Source organism: Calidris pugnax, unplaced genomic scaffold (genome assembly GCF_001431845.1).
Source record: "Calidris pugnax isolate Ruff unplaced genomic scaffold, ASM143184v1 scaffold70, whole genome shotgun sequence".
Classification (NCBI taxonomy): domain Eukaryota; kingdom Metazoa; phylum Chordata; class Aves; order Charadriiformes; family Scolopacidae; genus Calidris; species Calidris pugnax.
Genome location: NW_015090862.1, coordinates 4550314 through 4573347, shown reverse-complemented (window position 1 = coordinate 4573347; position 23034 = coordinate 4550314). Strand labels below are relative to the sequence as shown.

General features: G+C 35.8%; 2 protein-coding genes across 2 annotated transcripts in view; both read right to left on the bottom strand.

The window, feature by feature from the left end:
• THSD4 (thrombospondin type 1 domain containing 4) overlaps positions 1 to 9968 on the bottom strand; it is a 346399-nt gene extending 336431 nt beyond the window's left edge. Inside the window, exon 1 of the mRNA XM_014944678.1 lies at positions 8950 to 9968. The gene's annotated coding sequence lies outside the window, so the exon portion shown is untranslated. The remainder of the gene's footprint in view (positions 1 to 8949) is intronic.
• A 295-nt stretch (positions 9969 to 10263) lies between these two features.
• The window catches only part of LRRC49 (leucine rich repeat containing 49), a 51450-nt gene continuing 38679 nt past the window's right edge, over positions 10264 to 23034 (bottom strand). Inside the window, exons 14-19 of the mRNA XM_014944299.1 lie at positions 22821 to 22972; positions 19777 to 20014; positions 18295 to 18480; positions 14286 to 14395; positions 13456 to 13609; positions 10264 to 11382 (exon numbers count right to left, since the gene is read on the bottom strand). Coding sequence (XP_014799785.1) covers positions 11176 to 11382; positions 13456 to 13609; positions 14286 to 14395; positions 18295 to 18480; positions 19777 to 20014; positions 22821 to 22972 — 1047 coding nt within the window. The 3' untranslated portion in view covers positions 10264 to 11175. The remainder of the gene's footprint in view (positions 11383 to 13455; positions 13610 to 14285; positions 14396 to 18294; positions 18481 to 19776; positions 20015 to 22820; positions 22973 to 23034) is intronic.

The following is a 23034-nucleotide window of genomic DNA, read 5'->3' as shown; positions in this document are numbered from 1 at the left end:
TCACCTGTGTATGATCCAAAGTGAACCTAAGCTTCTAGATGTGGCTGCAAGAATCCATGGCCTTTCCAAGCTCCTCCTAGGAACAGAGTGATATGATCTGCTACTAATGCTGGCACTCATCCCTCAGATCTGAAAGTAGATGCAAATTTTCCACATTTACACAGTAATGTAAAAAAAAAAATACAATCAAACAACAAAAACCTTTATTGGCCCACAGTAAAGAAGCCGCAAGAAACTGCTTGGTTTCACTGTGTACAAGTCATTGGTATCCTTCATTTCCAGGAGATCACCCTGGAGTTCACCCTACTCAAAATCCTGACCCCAGTATCTTAATTCTTGCCAAGAATATGTTGTACCTTCAAGCTCTAATTCTTTCTGATGTGAAGACTGATGAAGGAAAGCCAAACAGCATCTGACATCATACCACTTTAGTCCAGAATTAAAACAAGATAAACAGTTATACTCACCAAGTAAATCGCTTGAACATTCTGCAAACCCTTCTGAAAAAAATACGCTTTATGAAAGAAGCAGTCTTGAGTACTTCACAAAACTGTCTTTAGAATGGTTAAGAAAATGTCTTTTAAATCTTTGTCTAAAATATGTGAAAAATTTTCAGCCCAAATTTTGAAATAACTTTTAATTGAGCTGGTAAAGACAATTTCCAGGAACCTACTTAAAAGTTTTACAAGATTTTTAGCTGTGTCGTAAATTGCTATAAAAAGAATAAAATATTGCAAGACCAAAAGCCAAGTACTTGCCAATTCTGTTCTAGATTTCTTCTGATTAGGAATCACCGAATTGATTGCATTCTTAGACAAATGTGGACTTAAAAGGAAAAACCCAAATATGAAATAACCCACAAGTGAAAGACTCCTCTAAATCAGCAAATATTTCAAAGAGATGTTAAATATTTAGCACATAAACTCACACAAAAATGTCTGCTTTCAGTGCATTTTATCTTTCACAAATTCCACTCATTCTATAGGTGCAACGAGCAATAAAAAAAAAACCACGAAAACCAAAACAATGGCATGATTCCTTCCCACCACATAAGACAGACTAGTTTAAAAAAATCCAGGCAATACTTGACCTGTGACTGTTACAGGTGAAAATGCTAGTTAATGAAGTCTGTGTTAGTAGCAGCCAAGTAATGGATTCCCTCATCTGCTGATTCAATTGAAGTTAGAGTAATAAAAAAAAATATTTTAAAAAGTGCCAGGAAAAAAAAAAAATCCCACCAAATCTAGCACTACATGTGCTAGAACTATTTTTCTCCACACTGACAGGTGCCCCTACCCCTCGCATTCTTCCCCTTGCCCTCTCCACCTAACACAGCTATGCCACCTTAGCTTTGCACCAATAACTAATACTAATCAAACAATAGCCTCTCTGTAGCTGTTCTCCACTGTAGAGATGAGGAAAAAGTCACCTGTGCCTGACTTCTGTTGGACCAAGCAAGCAACACTGACAGTATTTTCCTTAAATAATAACAGAATACATTGGAGCTTGGAAACAAAGGGTGGGGAAAGTGAGAGCCTCCTGAGGGGAGCGGTGGAGGAGAAATATAGAAGGATTTGGCTTCCCACAACAGTTCTCACACCTCTAAAAATACACAAGGCTGCCTCACTCTCTGTAGCTGCCCAACACTTAACATACACTACAGATGAGATACACAGCACCTGGCTGCCTTAACACCTTTGTCAGCTCATTACCAGATACCTAATGCAACCAAGTGTTTTTATTTCACTTTTGCTGCTGTTAAAATGTAGGCCATCAGGGGATGATCCTCTCCAAGGCACTGCTAAAAAGCAGTTTGACAAGTGTATTTTATAAGAAGGTGTCTCTGGAATAAAAAATGAGAGCCAGTCAGCAGGGAGGCTCCACAGATGTCTTAAAACTAAATATTCTTTAATATCAGAATCTTTACAATTGATACTCATCTGTTATGCTGAAAGACCTCAAACACAATCATAGATCACATTACTGAAATACTAGTTTGTTCCTGCAAGGTGACAAAAATTGCTGAAGTGAGGCATTAATGGAAGATGTGAAAATAAATGACTAATCTTAGACGTTGCACATCTAATATGCTGCTGAATTTGGAGAATGCCCTGAGCACACCGAGATCTATTAAAATACTTTCCTGACACAGCCTGGGTTAATCCCTGGGAGTGAGCCTACAGGCAGCATCATCAAGCAAGGGCAAAAGTTCAGTACCAACAAAGAAGAAAGAGCAAATAATCAATAGAACTTTCTCAGACCACCCATGGTTTCTTTTTTGGTTTCTTCTCCAAGCAGCAATAAGATCAAGATTCACATAATTTAAAAAACTGTAACAACAAAGCTAAAGGGTCCTTAGCATCTCTGAAGTAATTTTTAACCAATGTAACTCACTCTTTCTTTAAAGATGCAGACAACTTCTTTTTTCTTGTAAATAAAACAGAAAATACTGCAAATGGTATTCTGCAGAATATATGAAGAATCTGTCCAACAGCTTGAAACCCCATACTACCTGCAAATGACCATGCCCATTATAATCACTGTATATGAGACAGCAGCTGCCTTGCAAAGTCAGCTACCACCAGAGAAACGGCTGTGTCTAACTGAACTGGGGTAAACTTATGTCAAAATAACAAATATAATGTGCATTTCTAGCTTCTCACCAAGCACATTTAACATTTTGCAACACTCTTTATTACTCACATGCATACACTATTGTAATGACCCGAGAGAAGAAGCAGCTTTCCTAATAATGCCTACCCCAATTTGCAGTCTCCAACTCTATCCATGTGTTCAGGTTGCTCTCCTCCTTTGGCAATATAGCAAAGGAGAGAACCTGTATGTCAGGCCTCAAGGCCTTTCCAAATGTGACAAAAGCAACTACTGATCTAGATTTCACTGAAGTCTAGCATGACTTGGGGTATGTCTCTCTCCTTTCGGAAATCTAAGACATTCACATTTTATCCCAAATCCAAATAGAGTGTGTGCTTGTTCATCATGAAGTGGGCTACTTCCATGGGTTCTGACTGCCATGGAAGAAAAGACAGGTTTTAATTACATGAGGGGGAAGCAACCAACAGGTGGGAAGGACAGGACTTGTCTGTACAAATTCAAACTTTTGCAGAAATCAACATCCGGATGAGTGCCTAGACTACCCAAATAGGGGAAGGAACAAAAGAAAAAGCAATTCCACTGCATTGAAAAGTCAGACATCTAAAACACACCAGATGTTTCACACTGTTGAAGTGTCTATTTTCCTCTAGCCAGCACAGAACCTAGACGTCTAGCTGAGCCATAGACGTCATCACCATAGATACTAAAAAAAAAATTTGGTTGGGGTAATTCTCACCTTGCACATAGGCCATGTGGGAAATCCCAGTCACTGGGAATCTTGCAACAAGTTCAATAGCATCATGGCTTTAGCTCATTTAGTTTAGATTTTGCTTTTTTGATTATGCATCCTAATAAAGACCATAAATTAATGCAAATACCTTTTAGAATCTTCAGCAGCATGATGACTTGCATTTCAATCTCACTTTATTACATCTGCAGAGGAGACTTATGATAACACTGAAATAATACAACATAAATAAAGCTTTGTAAACAATCCTGTGGATCACGAGAACTGTTAATCATCTAGAAATTCAATCTACAAACAAAATAGATGAAGTAAGAGTTTAGGCTCAATTCTACAGCATCTTTAATCCAAAGTGTAGTCTACAGTAAATTACACTGGGTGGTGGGGTGGTAGAAGGGGATGGAGACCTACACCACTCACTTTTTAGTTAGAAAAACCAAACCAAACCCAAACCAAAACCCCAGCATCTTCAATATCATGAAACAAGGTCTCCATTTGCATTGTTAGTTAGACCTTTGTTTCCCATACTTGTGATTTCAGATTTTACAAATGGCTAGAAGTATTCTTATAAAGCAATCTACTTTGCATTCCACCAAAGATTGAAAAGTACGTTTGGGAGACATCTGTTATTGTAGTAAATTAAATACCTCATGTTAAGAACAGTTCATAGTTTACATTAATAAATGAAAATAACTGATCAATAACAATGTCTTTAAATTCTCATAATATTTGGAATAATCTGAATATAACTTGGTTATAACGAGATTTGTCTTGGATAATATATTAATTCCATCAGGCTTTACAATAAAAAAGGACCTGGTTCAAGGACTTAAAGTAATAAATGTACTTAATTAATATGCTGCCTTCAACCTTGCATCTCTTGTTTCAGGCCAAGAATCAAAGATATTCTTGGCTACAATAAGTCCTAGTGTTGGAAAATCCTAAAAAATAATGGAAATATTCAAGTGCGTGATTAGAAGCAAGCATGTGCTTAAGTATTTTGCTGAAAAATGGTAATACGCAATAGATGGAGCTCAATGTCTACAGTTACATCTAGAAGTGTTGGCAATTCACAGAGAAAAATGTTATTGACTATAGACTCACACATTTATTCACAATAGGAAAGAAAGACTGGATATCTTGCTTTAAAAAGCAAAAGAGAAAAAATACTTTTTGCTTTACTGATTACTTTTTAAGCCAGACACAGATCCTCAGGACAGTGAAGGCTTCACCTCTAATAAAATAATTAGCATTGTTCTAACTGTTAAATGTACAGTGTAATGTTTCTGCTTATGCAGCTGTCAAATAGGTAAATACTGAAGACAGAAGAAATAAAACCTGTAAAGATATGGTGAAAATTCAAATATAGCCTCTTGGTTGTTCACCGCATTGTCATAAAAGCATTACAGTGTTTGTTAGTTGGTGGTTTTAAAACCAACCAAACAAAACCAAAACAACAACAAAGGAACACAAGAAGTATCTGCCAAAACACAAGAGAGGTTTTCATACTCATGGTTGTTAAGGGCATAATTATGTCTTTTGCCATGAGTTTATATATTCCTGTTTCCATTCATTCACGTGCAGTCTCAAGAAGAAAGCAAAAATCACTGTAATAAAAGTTCTCTTCACTATTCTCTCTGTATTCCAATACACCTGTCACACCTGGGAATCCTTCCCTTTAATATTTACTCAGTTCTTCTCCTCTCTAAACTGACAAGCCAGTTCACATTTTCTGGATTACAAAAACCTGAATGTTTACATTTTATTACAGTTGCTAAGATCTCTTTGGAATCTAAGTAACATTTCCGTAGAGGATCTTATTTGTAGACTTACACAAAAGCTTCATAGTGAAATGACAGAGTTTTAACATGTGTCTTTACCCCAGGTATGACAGTTGTGTGAAGTTTAATAGATTCTGTTGTCAGTGCTGAGTTAGAAACTGGAAGAAAGTTGTACTCTGTGCTCTTGGTTTCTTTCATCACTCTTCAGAATCATTACTTTATTAGAAAACATAGATCATTGAAGCCTAATGTAAATAAGCAGCAAACGTGCTACATAGCCATACAGAACACAAACCACAGCACATTATCTCACAATGTAATTTCTAAGAGTAATATAATGAACTCAGCATTTTTTAGTACTGTAAAGTCACAGCTTCTCTACATGTCTCTAGGATTTCTTTCACTGAGCGTGAATTACCTTAATACCACCCTTATTTGCATGTAAGATGTCTAGACTATGTGAGCATGTAATGCAAACATCACATAGACGGGCACAATTTCTTCACCACTGTAGTTCAAATTAACTTTACACTCTCTTGTCTAATGATATGTTACAAATAGGTGGAAACCATATGTCATTCCAGGCTATCTTCTCCTGTGCTTAAGCTCTCAATGCTACATGTTAACCTTGGTTCTTGAAAGGTATCATTCTCACTGCTTTGAAAAGCTTAGTGTTGTTTATGTTATCCATGTCTAGTATTCCAGAAAGAATTAACTTGTTTATGATCTGCTCAGTGTTTGTGTAAAGTTCCCGATTTGTTAGGTGTAAAATGATGTTCATCAAATAGCAGCATTTAACCTCTATGATACTCCTATCAGTCAAACAAAAGTGAAAGGAATGGTTTGTCTGAAACTAGAAAGCACCCTGGTTATGGATGTTGCAATATACTAGACACCATGCACTATATAATAAGAATGAAGATCGCACACAAAATTTTGCTTAATATGGAAGTGGCTGCCTAATTAGGAAGATTGAACAAAGAGTGGGATTAAGCATTGTCATCCTGTTAACTAACAGATTACAGCCCCAAGAAATCTGATCCTGCTGTCTCAATTACATGATTACAGTATTTTATACTGTATCAATAAACCAAAATCCAGAGCAATCATGAAGCCATCAGTTTGTATTTTCCAAAAAGCTAGATAAAACAGTCACATATACGGGCTTCTGAAGTCAATGTAGTCTGTAGTAAGGAATATAAGGCTGTCTTGTGCAAAGGCAATTCTTGGGGATGCTGAATACTTCTACTGCTGGATTTGGTATAAATATTCTAACCTGCAGTTTTCTAGCTTTTTTACACTCAGTGTACTGACATCAGTCAACTATGTTTCTGCTTGCAACACTTCCATCTATAACTGAAAAAAGCCCCACGAAACCCAAACAACTCAGAACTTGAGAAGAGTCGGTTTTTTCCCTAATGAAGGCTTCTCTGTTCTCCACCAGGGCTTCCTGACATTTGATACAATGAGCAGAAGCATCTGTCCACCCCACAAGTATGGCCTATGAGGTCTGATACACAGCTTGTAATGAAATGCTGTTTTCACCACAGTAAACAGAGACAAGAACTCCTCCAGATGAGCTTATCTTTCTTCCCCCGAGAGCAGAAGCCTAGCAAAGCTAGCCAACAAAATTAGATACTTGGGCTGTATAAACAGCTCCTTAGATTCAATTGCTGTTAGCTCATGCTCACGAAAATCCAGCTCTGAGGTGTGTAAGCAGATACCAATGAAGCCATTTGTAAAATTGTTTAAAGTCTGCGCAGCCTACACTTTTCAGTATGCAAAAATCAGTTTATATTCACTTTTGAGTAAAAGCAATGTCATCACACCGCAGAACAAAGTGAAAGCTACTCTCTTCTTTTCCCTCTCCTTGTTCTACATGGGTGTAACAAAACACCAAATCTTACAAATCCCCCAAAGACCGATGCCTCCAACTCAAACTAAAGAGAAAAATAATTTCATTGAAACTGGACTTCAAGATGTAGCAGAGCGTGTGATGTGGGAACAGAAACGTGTTCAAGTAGTCTGTTCTCCCAATCAAAACAAATAGCTGTTATTGTGATTTCACATATGCACACTCACCTCCCAATCTAAATCACATCCTTGTGAATGTCGCTTAATGATATGAAATAGCAAGTCTTTGCCTCAGCTTCTCTAAATATACTAGCTAACAAAAAGCAGGTCATCCTGATATGTCACTATGATAAAAAGTAGCAACTGAAAGCATCAGTGTTTGTCACTCCTACAGCCCTGGTTAAAAAAAAAAAACACAAACAGTCACCCGTCCTGAATTTGCAGAACGTGTAGGTAGACTGTAGACTCACTACTGCTTGCACAACAGCCTAACTTATTCTGCAGACGATCAGTGTTTTAATAGCTTAACCTTTTATTATTATTATTATTGTTATTTTAAATAGCTTACATAATAGAAGCACGACCACTTGTAGCAGTGGAACAAGATATGTCGCTTCTCTACCACTGATCTACACAGACCGGAAAACAAAGTTTTCAGCTATTTCCGGATTCAGACCTACCACTTGGGCCCAGGCAGTTTTACTCACTTTACAATGCTCAGTTAAAACTTCTTCCCAGTACCTTTTTTTCCTTAAAACTGTCACAATCCGTTTTTGGTTTGCATCAAGTGAATGACTTCTCCCTTCGTTCCGCTGGGGCGGTGTATCTGCAGCTCTATTACTTTTTCCAATCCTGTATCAAAAGGAGTGTATGAAACACAGCTCTTCAGCCACCTCCTTACTGAGGCCCACATTTCAGTTGCATCATAAACAGTGACTCTGTGTGACATAACGGGGCCCTCACACACCGTACAGCTACACTGAAACTGGAAAAAAGTAAGATACATCAGTATTTGCCCTTGTCTGGACATAGAGGAAATTTATCTCAGAACATAAGGAAGCTGTATAAATAATCCACAAATCAATGGAAAAAAAAGTTTTCCAAAGACTTAAAAGTCAAAATAGTATCTTTTTAACCCTTAAGATTATCTCTAGTTAATATATGGAATTTTTACAATAATAGCTCCTGTCCTCTGCAGAAAGTCGGGTTACATGAAGGGATCACAACAGTCTGGTTTGGACAGGATATCAATGAAATATTAACAATATCCAAATTTGGTTTTATGCAGCATTTAAGGGCTTTTGAAGTAGACAAAAATAACTGCTTTCAGCCTGGAAGGTTTTATTAAAAGTTTCAAAATCAATGGCTATTTTAAATCCTCTATTTATACCTGTGACCACAGAAAATGTATATATGTAGTACTTAAGTTTCTGGACATCTATGAATTTGCTGTTTATACCACCTCCAGATTTTTAGGTCCTCAGTAACTCCTTAATAGCAACTACAATCATGTATTCCACAAGCCTTTATGAATTGACAAATAATTTTGATAAACACATAAACAATATATAGCACACAAACAATCTGAGGATCACTTGGCTGCTTAAAACTCTATGTACTCTTAGGTCTAATATCCCTTCAGTCCATCATTCACTTGTTTCCTAAAAAGAATTAGTAAAAATGCAAGGGTTTTTGTTCCTACTGGTTCTATGTGAAAAAAATGTATGTAGTCCAACATTAATCTTTCCTTCATTTATAATAGCTGTCTTGCTACCCTCGCTTCAGCCATTTAGCAATGCTGTTATGAAACAGCTGCTATTTGTGAAAAAAAAATAAAAAGTCCAAACTGGCAGCACTCAGAGACCACTGGGAATACAGAGCATTTTAAGGAGATGTTTCTACAACTCACAGCCAATAGCCTCCGATTCATTTCACTTAGTTTTTTCAAAACCCTACCTTAAAGCCTCCAGTCAGGATTATACTTCTAAAGCCTCAGTATCAGAAAGTCTGGCTTTTCTCTGGATTTTCCCATGGAGAACTTCCTGTTCCTCCAGACCAATCCACCCTTCTTTAAAACACTTTTTTCCAGTCTTTTATTGCTGCTGAATCTGATTCAAAAGGGGCCCATCTGCTCCAGCTACATCATCAGGAGAGTTCTGCACTTTCACACAGCTGCTGAGGTTTCTGTCCCCATGCAGAAGCTGGAATTGCTCCACCCACCCCCTTTGCACAGAAATGATGTAAACTGATGGATCCAAAACACTTTTTCATGATCATTTCTATACTATTTCTATAATGTAAACTCTCTTTTTCCTACATTTTGCAGGACGTTAATTTGTTCCCTTAATAAAATGCACTATAAAACCTATGAGTGCAATTTTCCAATGGAAAGAAAAAAAAAATCCTATCAAGTATACTAATCACTATAAATTCCATGAAGCAGTTCAAAAATCCTGGAGGGGATGAATATTTCTATTAAATTCCATCAACTGCTGGAGTGGTTTCTTCAGGACTTCTAACATTTCCTTAGAATTTAAGTGACTTAAACTCCATTAAATTCTGTGAAGACTGAAAAGGAACTACCTGCAAGTATGCTTTAGAAGATCACATATAACATGAACCAAATTTAGCAGTATGCGTGCCAGTGTTAACCTGCAACATGCTCTGAAAACGGATTATTTCTGACAACTAAAATGTACCAGTTTGACCTGAATGGAAGTAGACTCTATACTCCAAAATACCTACGTCCACTGACACCTGCTGCTCATTCAAGGCTATTTTCAGGACATAGAAACTTGCAAAACTGTATTTGCACCTCTGCTTTGCCAGAGAGTCTTGTACAGGTAAAGTTTAAAAATAAACTTAGTTTTGAGCCATAGAAAACCTTGCAGAAAGTTTTCCTTGGTTGTAAGCATTTCTTTTTTATAAATGAGCTTCAGTAAAATAAATCAATTTGAATTAAGACAAAGAATGCATGTGGTTCTGGCTTGAGTTAATGTTATAGGTCCATTTTATCTTAAGTTTAAATGGCACAATCTTCTACCTGCATATGAACACTAGGCACAGGAATCAGCTGGACTTGCTAACAGTTCCTACATTCAGTTTCTAGGCAGAAGCTGGCAAGGTGTTTACTGTGGAAGTTATTGTGCTATGGAACGTGTTTTTTCTACCCATTCAGAGTTGATTTTGGGGGCAAGCTGTGTCTCATCTCTTCATGCAGCATTAAGGAGAAGGCTTTTCTTTGCACACATCACTTCCTTACAGTATCTGTGAAGTGCAAAAGTGAATAATTTATTTTTATTGATAACAAATACGAAATTTTCACACAGTCACAGAAATTAATTACAACTGAACAGTAGTCATCAGTTTCCTTACCAAATGTCATACATGCACCTTAGCTCCTTGGACCTTGGCAAACCTCAAAAAGTAATCATTTAGTAATCAAGGAACAAAAGAAATAATAATATTAACATATTTTAACAGAACAAAAATAAAGCTTAAGTGAGTTTATCTCAAATTCATATATTACCTATAATAATTCACACAAACTAATACAAATTAAATGAATTAAAAACTTGAAATCAAGTTTGGGCAATTTTTTTAGTTGAGATTTAGGTTTATTACATTACAATATACTGAGCACTGTGATGGCATTGATGAGAAAACGTGTTCTATAATCTCACAAATTAAGCAATAATAAGTCTTCATCAAGTTCAGGGTGTAAAAATAATTTATTAGCTTTTGCTCATAAAAAAATCAGCTACTATTCTTGATTTTTTTTTTAAACAGCAGCAAACAGTCAAAAAGGTGACAATTGAAGTATTCGATAGAAAATAAGGCAAGCAGAGTGTAAATTTGCTTCTTAAAAATCAATGCTGTAGCACTACAGAAGCAAAGGTAGCAGAAAAAAGTAAACAAGAACTTAGTAAAACATGAAAATCACCAAGTTAATTCTATGCTATCTCATCACTTTAGTCAATGAAGCATTGTTAAAGCAGTATGCAAGTAAACTTTTATTTCAAAACTGTCAAGAGTTAATTAAGATTTAAAGGCATCCCTTGGGGAGGTGGGTGGGGTATGAAGTATGCCATAGTGATGGTAATTTTATATTCTATTGTTTTAAGTTCGTAAAACATCATAGAATACTGAACCCAAAAGCTTACAAGACAAGAAGCCTTGATTCTACTGTTTTTGATCAGTGATCCGCTGTAAGCAGAGTTTCATGTAGGAATTTTTATTGCGTATTTCTATCACTGCATCTCTGACAAGCTCAATGAACATCTGAGGCCAGAGCTTCTGCAACGACTCGTTTTTCATATTGATGTCAGCTGCTTCTTTCACTAAGTTCTCAACGTACGTCTGGCAAAATGTTTTCCTTTCCTTGATTTCCTGCATGGGAGAACCATTACACATTGTGTAAGACAAAGGAAGAAAAGGTTAAACAAGAGCAAACCCAAAAAACAACCACAAAAATTTAATGAATTAAAGAATGTAGGGATTAGTAGGCAAAGAGGCCACTGCATGCTTTTTCCTGTTGGTTTTAAGTTGCATGGCCCAGGGTCTGTGTCAAGCTTTTGTGAGTGTGGTCACAGAATCTTACTGTATTCGTAGTATTCATATTACATTCACTAATTAATTTATCTGAAATCCACTTTTAAGTAGTCATATAAGTATCTTTTAACAGCATTATGATTATTTATTTTCACCTTCTGGTATAGCAGTCAATATTTACAGAAATTATTAAGCATCAGACTACTTTCCTTCCTTCTCTCCCTTCCCAGTACAGCAGTTGGAAAGTACATGTTTACCTGCCTGCCCTAACAAGAACTACGCATATTGTCACAGAAAAATATGCCAGTATGCACCCTTTCCACAGGTTCCCTGATGGACTCTGGCAAGTGCATGGCTCCTAACAAATACTACATTAGATAGTGAAGTAACCTGAACCTTTAAATAATAGAAAAAAACTAAAACACGCTGTGCTTTGTGCAACTACTAGCTCTGCATTTTAGTCACTCAAACTGTATTAATCCCCATTCAGACAGAGCTTCTATAAAACACCATAATAAGCTTTAAACAGTAAGTTACATAGGTGCTAAATATCTAACTTGTTTGATTTATGGCACTGTTAAAAATGTTAGGTCATGCTTTAGGCCATCAAAACAGAAGTTTTCTTAAATGACTGATAAAGCAGAGAAAATACTTTCCAGCTGTTTCATCTAAAATACCAAATTATTAATCAATGACTCAGAGTGTCATCTTTAGCAATAAACTTATTCAATCATATTTTTTATGTTAGTTTGCTGCTGATGGGAAACTGGAATCAGTTTTTTTTGCCTATTTTACTCTTTCTTCTCTTGTGACATCCTGCAATATCTGCTGCCACATACATAATGCTGTAAAAAAGGACAAGATGTGATTTGCTAAACTGGGAAGAGAAACCAACGCATGTATTTAATGGACTGTACAAATGCCAAGCTTATTTTATTACAGTGCTTGGTCCATGGTAAAGGACAAGAGGTCTTACTCTTTGCCATTTGAGGTTAAGAGCTATTATCACAGCTTTTGAAACTAAAATGTTTTCTTAATTTAATCTCTCCACACATGCAGTCACTGTCTCTTTTTTTATGCTATGGACCTGAGATAACAAAACCACAATGGAATAACTGAATTCAGTGCTTACTGAACTTGATTTAATTTCTCGCACTAGAGGATTTATATATTTCCACATAATCAAAAAGCAAGTAACAGGACAAATGTGGGAAGCGGGGTGCACGCAGCTACGACTCCAAAAGGAGACTGTGGCTGAAAGAAGCACGTTCTCCCTGGGAACAATTTCCCTCTACCCAAGCAAAAGAATTAGCAGATCAGAAACACAAACTAAAACAAGCGTGACTGATGCCCTTGTCTGAAACAAGCCAGCTTGCAATTTTATTAATAATTAAACCTAATACATTTCCTATATACTTACTTTCCTCTAGCTCATTTAAAAGCTAGAAAACAGTGCAGGCTGTAGTAACAAGGAACTCTCTCAAATCTTGTTTGAAGGTGTTCATCAATTCACTTTGGGATATAGTTTCTGACTTTCTAATTCCATTAGAAAATCCTAACGTGCAATACACATTCTTCTTTGTAACAAAAACTGTGCTTACTTCTTCTAATTTACTAACGCAGGTACATTTCTTTAAGAACATAAGGCTTGTAGGTGAGAATGTATTTCTGAGACCGTGGCACAGTTCAGGAATCACTTCACTGAAGACAGAAACGGACCATTATCCAGTGTTCTGGCAAAGATCAGTTACACGAAGTGTTTCATCAGGCATGTAAATATGGTAAGTGGTGATATTTTAAAACCACCATTCTCAATAGTGCAACTGAAACTTGATATATAGACAAATTCTGTGAGTAGTAGTTTAAGGTTATATAATAGACGATGAAAGTATTTTGTATTGATGTACTTACCTCAAGCTTTTCCATATGAAAATCCTTTGTCGTGTAATTCAACGTTGCTCGAGTTGTGCTTTCCCCTCCATTTCTTCTGTTATCACTACTTTCCTCACTCCCAGTCCCAGATTTCTTTCCCTTTCCCTCCAGCAGATAATGGAATTGCTTCCTCCTGTGAAAAGATAATAAAAAGATTTAGTTTTAATTACTGGATTTTTTTTAAAGTGCAGATGTTTCTAGTGATTGTGAGGGTTGGTTTTTTCTTTTCTCCCTTTGAAAATGTACTTTATGAGCTATCAAGTTTATTGCAACCTCAAGTTACTCAAAATACATGACTCTAGATATCCATTTGTTAATTTGCTTCTATACATTTGACTTTTTGACATACATCACATAGCATCTCCTAAACAGAAGTCTTGCAGCTTGAACTTCTATGAAGTACATATCTATAGAAGACTAAAAATAGGGGGTTTTAAGCACCTTTTTACTTACAGCACCAGCTCTTAAATCTGTTAACTGTTATAGTCACCCACTATAAAATATCCACTAAAACCAGTCAGTCTTCATTGTGAGAGTCCATAAATCTTCACCAGCCCCAGTATAATTGGAGAATTAAACAAGTGGTACATTTGTGTGTGTGCACCTTTTAATCTTACGCAGCAGACTTTATACCACTTCTGTGAAAACCTCTGGCTACAAGAAGCAGGAGATGCTAACATTTCTGCAATAATCGGAGAACCTATCTTCTGTAAGGTGTTATTTGTGAAATTTTTATACTTTTACCTACTGCGCAAAGGAATTAAACAGTACGGTCTGGAAAAATTCCAGTTCCATTCATTGTATGTTACCTGGATTCCCCAAGTAATGAAAGCACGCGATACTGTGGCAGCTCAGAAGATGCTACGTAGGCCAGAATGCCAAAGAGCCTTTCCGCCATTACAATATCATTTTCAGTAACCTGTGAGGGAAAGAGGGGTAAAAAAGAAAAAAAATTAAGTTTAAGAATTGGCACATTTGTATTTCATTACGTCTGTACATTGAGAATAAACTGAAATTTGTTATACAGAATACTGCATACAGATCTGTTCCAGGCATATCTTCAAAACAGAGTTGCTTTTACTGGCACTTTATACTTTGAAAGAAACCAAATGAGGTACTTGTGCTTGTATTATTTCCTGTAATTCAGGAAACTTTAATGTATACATATGCTACCCTGTGCTTCATGATAGTCTTCATGAAATGAGGAATTTTATAATGATTTCTTACATTGAGTACCTGAAGGCCAGACATATTAATTCTGCTCCGTACTGCATGTACTTACAGAAGGTCTACTGGAAAATTTCTGATGAAGTTATGCTGGAGAAATGAAAAGATTCTGGGCACTCACAAGTGAAAAGATAAGTTACAGTCTCTTATTTTGGCAGAATCATGGAAAAGGCTTTATGGAAACAGAGGCTTTACAGTAAAAAAAAAAAAAAAAAAAGGAGAAGAAAATAAAAAGGGTATTTTCCCTGCATTTTTCAACCCCCCCAAAATAAGTTTTATTTTATCCATTATACTTCTTTAAATATCATCCATACTGTTGTGTCAACATTAAGTTACAGATATCTCTTTAAACTAATTTTCAATGGTTGAAAAATTTTCAGGATTAATTCGACACATTTCAATTTTGTATAAAGAAGGTGGAAGGGGCTTATTTTTTGGTGGTTGTTATTGTTTTTTGTTTCTCTTGGCTTGTACCCTCTGGAGCCAATGGCCTGTGTTCCTCCTGCCCTGATGGCCAGAGTATGAACTGACTTCAACTGCCAAAACTTGTTGGCACAGTTTCTAGACTCCTGGCTTTCCAGTGAGCGCAGAAGAAATCTTTATGATCATCTAAATCTGACCTGGATAACACAGGACAATGAAACTCACTCAGTGACTTCTTAACTTCTGGATCAAATTTAATTTCCGTTCATCTTCTAACATAGTTTTGGAAAGCAACCCATTATTAAATAAACTTCAATACTCACAATATTTACTAAGTACTTCCAGACAATTTCTGCATTCTGTATTATTCAACTGTGTGAGTAAAATGGAATTTTGATCTAAATTAACATAATTTTATTAAATTCTTGTTTAATGTTTATAGACTATACAATCTATCCTTGCCCAAAGTATATTGCAATAGCATAATGCAGGGAGAAATTAACCAGAGAAAACATAGGTCAGGTAATTAGAAATGTAAACTCAATTCCATTTTCACAGTGTTTAGATTTGCTTATTTTCACTTAAAATTAATAAGTCTTAGTAGCCTAAGAGGAGATGACCTCGCTAAACAGTCTGTTAACAGAAGCAAGGTCTAAAACAAAGAGTGCAGAAGGCAGCTAGGGAAACAAAGAGCACTGCAGGCAGAAATGTCTGCTGGAGAAATAAGTGATTGTAATTTATTTATTTATGTTAAGAGAAGCATAAGGACCAGGTCAACAGAGACAGCAATGCTGAATACACTCTCCAGTTCACAGAAACTCATGTTCTCTATCTTACTGCAGTACATTGTTTGCTCCATTAATCACAAAAAGATTATAACGGTAATATCACATAAATGTAAGCCTATTATGCCTGCTTCTTGCCAAGTTCAGAAAACAGGCACCAATTCAGTGAATGTGATGCATCTGTTATATTGTATGTCACACTACTTGGCCTAAAGCATTTTGTAGTTTAGAAACTTCAAAACTTGACAACTCTTCATTAATCTGAGATTACTATCACTGGGGAAAACTTCAAATAGTGTATCTCAATGAGGAGAATTTGCTTCTTCACAGTTAGTAAATGTAACAGTTTGACAAGGGAACAAATCATCATTGGGGGAGACGAACACTCAGCTTCTAGCCTGGAACAGAACTGGAATGCAAGGGGGAGGCTGGGGAGAAAATAAAAGCTTCCTTATAAAATTTTAAGTTTAAGAGTGCTAGAGTTCTGCAATTTATTTTTTTAATTCAGTTAGTATATGTTGCTTTTACTCCCCAACTATATGTACCTCAGACCTGGCAACACAATAATCTTCACAAACATTGCACACCTAAGATAATCAGAACAGCAGAACATGCACATTTCCCTTTCCATCTTCTGAAACTATTATTTAGGGCTGATGTAAGGTCTGAGAGCACATTTCAGGAGTTTGTATTCTTTATGTTGAAACAGCATTTTCTATTATTGATTTTAACAGAAAAGGTAATATATCTTGGCAAAGCTGGACACCGTGACTTCTGCTGTAGGCTAATTAAAAACAGCGAGCAGAGTTCATCTCTTTCTGGTGCTTGGCTATCACACGTCAAATTTCTGTGTGTACATCTTCATATACCGTGGTCTGGCTGAAAAAGTTTGTTGAGGGCAAAAATATTTGTAATTTTTGATTGTAATAGAAAGTCCACTTAAATAGTTAGTTTCTTTTTTCTCTCTTTCTCCATGAAGACCAAACAGGTAAGATTTATCTTCTATTTTCTTTTAATCTGAATCACTATTGTTGATTTTGGAAATATGATGCAGTAAAAAAGAAAGAAACTTTAAACCTACATGCAACTTTTTTCTTTCCTTTTTTTTTTTTTAAATCAACTTTGATGGGCACATGCAACTTTTTTCTTTCCTTTTTTTTTTTAAATCAACTTTGATGGGCGTTTTTTGGAAAGTACTAAATTCATGGTTATTTTAAAGCTTTCATGAGATTACTGACAATCACTTCCCTCCCCCCCCACAAGATACTGTGCTGTTGGAGTGAGTCATATTTGCCTTCATCCTTTCCCGTACTTTCTCTAATAGTTAATTCAGGTAAGCTCGTTAACCCACTCCTGCTCTTCTGTGCAACTAATGTATGTTTTACAGAACTAAAACCAAGTAAACCACAACATTAATGCTATGGCTGTATCACATAATAAGTAAAATATCTAATCCAAAACTTACGATGATGACGATGACCAGATCTAAACATTACAGCTATGCATTATTTTTGCTCTAATTAACTTCCATAACACCATTTCAACTTATTTAGCATTTAAAATTGAATGCACATTCAAATATTGTGTTGTCGTAACTATTCTCACTCCCTTTATGATCAAAGCTCAAGTAGAAAATAACTGTTTTATATGCTTGAATAAATTTACTTTCGATGGATGTGAAGGGGAATACAAAGTATAAAGAATAGCAATACCAGTGTCCTAACTTTCTATTTAAACATAAAACATACCCTCAACAAAACCACAAACACTAATGATCTTGTACATAGCAAGCATAAAATAAATAAATTAACAAAATCTACTTGATAAATGTTTTCCTGTGATAGGCTTAAAGAACAAAACATTATTTTAGCTACAGTTTGTAACACTGGAAAAAATATAAATAATCATATGCTTTAAACTACTAACTAGTCTGATAAACTCACATTTTTGCACAAGTATTCAGTGCCACCACTGTGATCTCTTGAACATAATAAAGCAGCAGTTCTTAAAATCAAGTAAAATCATGCAGTTCTATAATTATTTTTTTTTTAGAAACGTGCAGAAATAAGTCCTCCCTTCAAGTATATCCCAACCACTCAGGTACAGACTTGGACTGTCATTTGCAATAGCAAACAGCTGAGACAATACAATTGATGATAACTAAGAATGTTACCAACTTTACTAACTGTAACACAGTGCAGTTGGACTTGGATGCACAGAACAAAAAAATTATACAGTGAAGTCTGCCTAAATTTCACCCCCCTAATATTCAAAGGGCACTGACAGGGTTCTGCTCATTTTATTAACAGTTAATCTGCTTTTAAAAATCAACGCTAATTTATCTTTTAAGACCAATAGTAAGAAGGAAGCAACACTGTTCTACCTTTACTCCATTTATCCTCTGCAGATGAAAATGGTTCAGTCTAAACAGAACATAGTATTTCCACAAAGTAAAGTTGACAACTGGGTTTCCCTGAGGATCAACTGTCAACTGCTCAATGCGATGCATCTGGGCTAATGCATTGAATTGCTGCAGCGTCACAAGATTCGTCTCCTTAAACTTCAGGTGCTTAAAAAAAAAAAAAAAGTCAAACCACAATAAATTAAATAAGGAAACAATAAAGGGTGAACACAATGATTCCTATTCTGTGCCACTCAAACAATTCTCAGACTCAAACAGTCTTTAGGTCTGATGAAGCAACTGAGCTCGCTTCATTCAAGGTCTTTGTGGCAAAACACATCCATGTATCAACCAATTAGTGCATTTCATTTATTTAGAAATGTCAACATTACATGTCCCTAAGCAATTTATAAATCCTTTAGTAACAGCACTAATATTTTCAATGTTATAGAAAGGAGTGATAATACTTGAGCAATATTTATTTTAATTCTGCAAGTAAAGTAACTGCAACGTGCACACATAAAATTAGTGCAAAATATGTTTTTAAATATTCTGCTTTTTTAGCCATAGCAGGCTGGCGTAAGGTCATACCCTGCTGTTTCTTAGGACCATGCCACACGCTAGAGCTCCTATGAGCATGGTAAATTTGGCTACACAGGAGCATTATTGAGGGAATGGAAAGGAGGAAAAAATGATGGTGAAGATAAAAAACTTAGTTGAGATTCTCTATCCCCCCCAAAATTTTTCACCCCACAGTGAATCAATTGTTTCATTGAGATAAATAGATAAATTCGTGGGGAAGACAAATCTATCTCAATGAAAGCATTAAGTTCTCTTATACTCAAAACCTTAAAAAGTTGCCAGGAGCTCAAGCAGCACATCATCTGAGTAACAGTTGCTTTACACAAGTTATTACCATTTTACTATTTCCTTCAAAATGACTGGTTTAAGTGTCCAAGAAAAAAAAAGGAATACTAAAGAGACATCTTGTTTATGTTGTTGTGCTTCATCAAGAACTGAGGATTCCAAGAGCTGTATTGATTTAGCTAGCTATTCCCTTTGAATTTTGCCTTTCTCTTTTTATCCTACCAGCTATGAGATCTTTGGACTCACAACACAAATTAAAGCCTCCTGATACCATGGATCCATAATAATGCTCTAGAATAGCAATACTCTATTTACACATCAGTTTTGCAACTTAAAAATAATCAACCAGGTCAAAGGAATTTAGAGAAATAATAACCAGTCTGAAAACACTATCCTGTGAGAGACTCTAAATTAAAGTCATGATTTTTGATAAGTAACCCAGTTAAAGTTATTGTTACAGGACAACACCAAGCAAATATATCATTCACAAATGTATCTATATGAAGGCACTCAAGGGTGACTACACCAAATCCAGGTTTTCTTAGAGAATACATATTCCATAACTGTTCATATAGCTGAAATCTGAGGCATTCTTACCACCAAATTAGGAAATTTTATCTTCAGTTTTGTTAACACTTGAACAATTTCATCAAATTCTATGAACATAAAGGAGACTGTGACAATAATTCCAGCTGTTTGAACACTCCAGTTTCGATCCAGGCACTCCAGTGCTCCAGCACCATACAAACAAAGAGTGTCTCCTTCCACTTCTACTAAATGGGACTCAAGAACAGACAAGCCTTGGACTGCACTGCTCAATATTGTATCAAGAGACCTGTGGAAAAAAAAATGCAGTGATATAAATGAGATCATTTTGAGACAGTAACATCATTCTACTGAATGACAGCCCTTTCGTTCACCAACACTCAACTGTCAAATACGATTGCACTTCTCAGCATTCATTCATTTGCAGCCAATTTAATTCAAAACCATTAAGAGATAGAAAATCCTCTTTCCATCAAGTAACACTGCAGATGTTCTACTCTTTGGCAGAAAGGCTCTGGGTGAATTCGTGCTGGATATGGGGAAGGGGTGGGGGGTGTGGCAAAAATAAAATCACTCATATTTAATAACCTGCTTAGAAATTTTAACTCAGAATGCTAACAATATATTTTGTGTTGCTTTAGATACCTAAAACCAATTTCAAACAATTTATTTGTTCAAGCAAAGTCACCTTCACGTTTTGTTTGCTATATGAAATGTAAAACTCATGACATGTGTAAGCACTTTAAGAACAAACAGTCATTAAAACAAATCCAGGATAATGCTAATCACAGTACTGAAGAATTATTTTTATTCTTGACAAGAGTTTCACTCCTTCCTCAAATCCATGTGTCACATTATTGGATCAGGATATCAGGATTCATTATTCTGCTCACAGATGAGAATAACCTTATGGTTTATTATTCTTGCTTAATCCTTAATTAACAGGGATGAATAAGCATTTCTTTAACATAATCTGAGCTTTCCAGTTCACAAGAGCAATCTTAAAATTAAGCAGTACATGCAGGTATTCTCAACTCTCATCTCTTTGCTTCTTACTTCCAACACGATACACTCAGCTGACTGGACCCAAAGTGCACAGAGAATTCAAGATGAGCCCAAATCACAGGTTTAGAAAGTTGAATGATAATTGTTATTATTTTATTCTTTACTACCTTCCTAGTATTTTTAATGTATTTTGCTTTTTTGTCTAGTGATCACTTGACTGATATCTTCTGGACAGAATCAACCAGAACTCTTGACTGGATACGTTGAGAGCCCACCACTTCCTATGAGAAGCTGGAACGACTTATCTATGCTGAATTCCACCTGCCATCTTATTGCTTAGTCACTCATCTTGAAAATATCTGCTGAAATTCTTCACTATTATAAAACATGGTAGTAGATCAATGTCAATTTTAACTTAGAATGGGTTAAAGAGCAATAAGCTTCAAGGCAAAAAGCTTTTATCTATAGCTTCTTAATTCCAACACACCTTGCCACACCTCCATTAAACTGTTTAATCCAATTGTGATAGAAATCACTATCACACTTTCATTTCTCTAACCAGTCATGAAAAGAGAAAAATTATGAACCTAAGTCTCCATTTCAGGAAACTAAATGCACATAATTTGCATAAAGGCTGATAATATATGCAAATGAAGCACACAGTTTATTTTGTTACTAATGGGGGGGTTAAAATTTGATACTTCCGTAAATAACCACTTTTATTTCTACAACGCATTCTAGAAATCTTAACCTACAACAACTTTCATAAACACATGGAAACTGATTTTATGCATTACATCTTTTTCTTATAGTTTTGACAAAACAATCCTAAAATTCGTGGTCAGGAATAAAACTACAAGGAATAAACCAATTTTAGTCACAGTATCCAGCATAAGCAGAGGTGGCATTACACCAACATCCTCCTACAACTACATGGAAAAAGTCTTATTGTGTTTCTTGTAAGCACGATTTCAAAGCAATGAGAACCCGTTCATTAGCAGGACAATGCTCAAGCTACCAAAGCTACATTGACTTGGTCACAAGGGATGATTACTAACACTGAATTAAATTGTGAAGAAACCAAGAAGGCAAGAAAGCAGTGGCCAAATGTATGTTCAGGGGAAAGATCTGGAAGCATAAGAACAGAAAGGACTATAGCAATTTAAAGATGTTTTTTAAAAAAATTTCAAAAGATGCAGCACTTAACAGGAAATAAAAACCAGGTCAAGCCAATAATAGACGGGATCTCAGATGGGTTCTGCCTGCGAGAGGCAAAGACTTCCTGCCTCTACCTGAGGTTTCCAGTGCTGATCAGGCACAGCAGGAAGCTGGATTTGCTTCTGATTTGCACAGAATATTTTTTCCAGCTTTTGCCTGAGCCAGCCAGGTTGCAAGTCTGCTAGTTTGGTTTTAGCCTGTCCATGTCACACATTCTTCACTAACTTCTGCGTTTGGTTTTTAAATTACATAGAATGCCAGATAGCCACCTTTTAGATGCAAATCAGCAAGCCACAAAGCATAACACAAAAAAACCTACCTTTTAAACCAACAATACAAAAATTATCTTAGGAATAAAACTAAGTCAAAGAACCGCTACTGTTAAAATAACACAGGTTTGAAAGCGCTCCAATAAGAGATGCAGCTGTTCAAACTAAGACCACAAATTCAACTTTTGGTTTATGAAACCTCTTGATATACAAAGAGGTTACAAACATTTGTAATGCTTGTATATCCTCACTTTGTTCATTTCAACTGAAGGCAACAATCTAAGCCATCAAGGAAATATACAGCCTTAAGAAGATTCAATAATTCATACTTAACATTTCTTGCAAATATTAAGCCCTCCCTTATTTAACAAAATCATATAATAATTTACCTTGCATTTTTTTAATCAATGAGTTGCTGCTATACTACTTATTTAATGTATGTTATTTAGTACTAATGGCCAACTGGTTTAATCTCAAAACGAAACCTTTTCAGGACCAATTTGTGTACATTACTTTTGATAACAAGACAGTGAGATCTCAGATGTGAGAAGCAGTAACGTGGAATATAAGAAAATATGTGAACATATTGGCCCAATAAAATACCTGCTTTCTTCAGGAAATACATATGCAGCACTGCCATTGATCTGACAGGGCTCATTATCTTTATCTTGGTTTAAAGAAGCCACAAGAGCTATTCGATTCTGCTGTATCTCCCACTGACGAGCAATATTACAGATTGTTAACCGTTTCTTTTCCTGAAACAAGATAGGAAAGTCATGTAAGTTATTACAGCACAGTATCAACACACTTGTTTGTT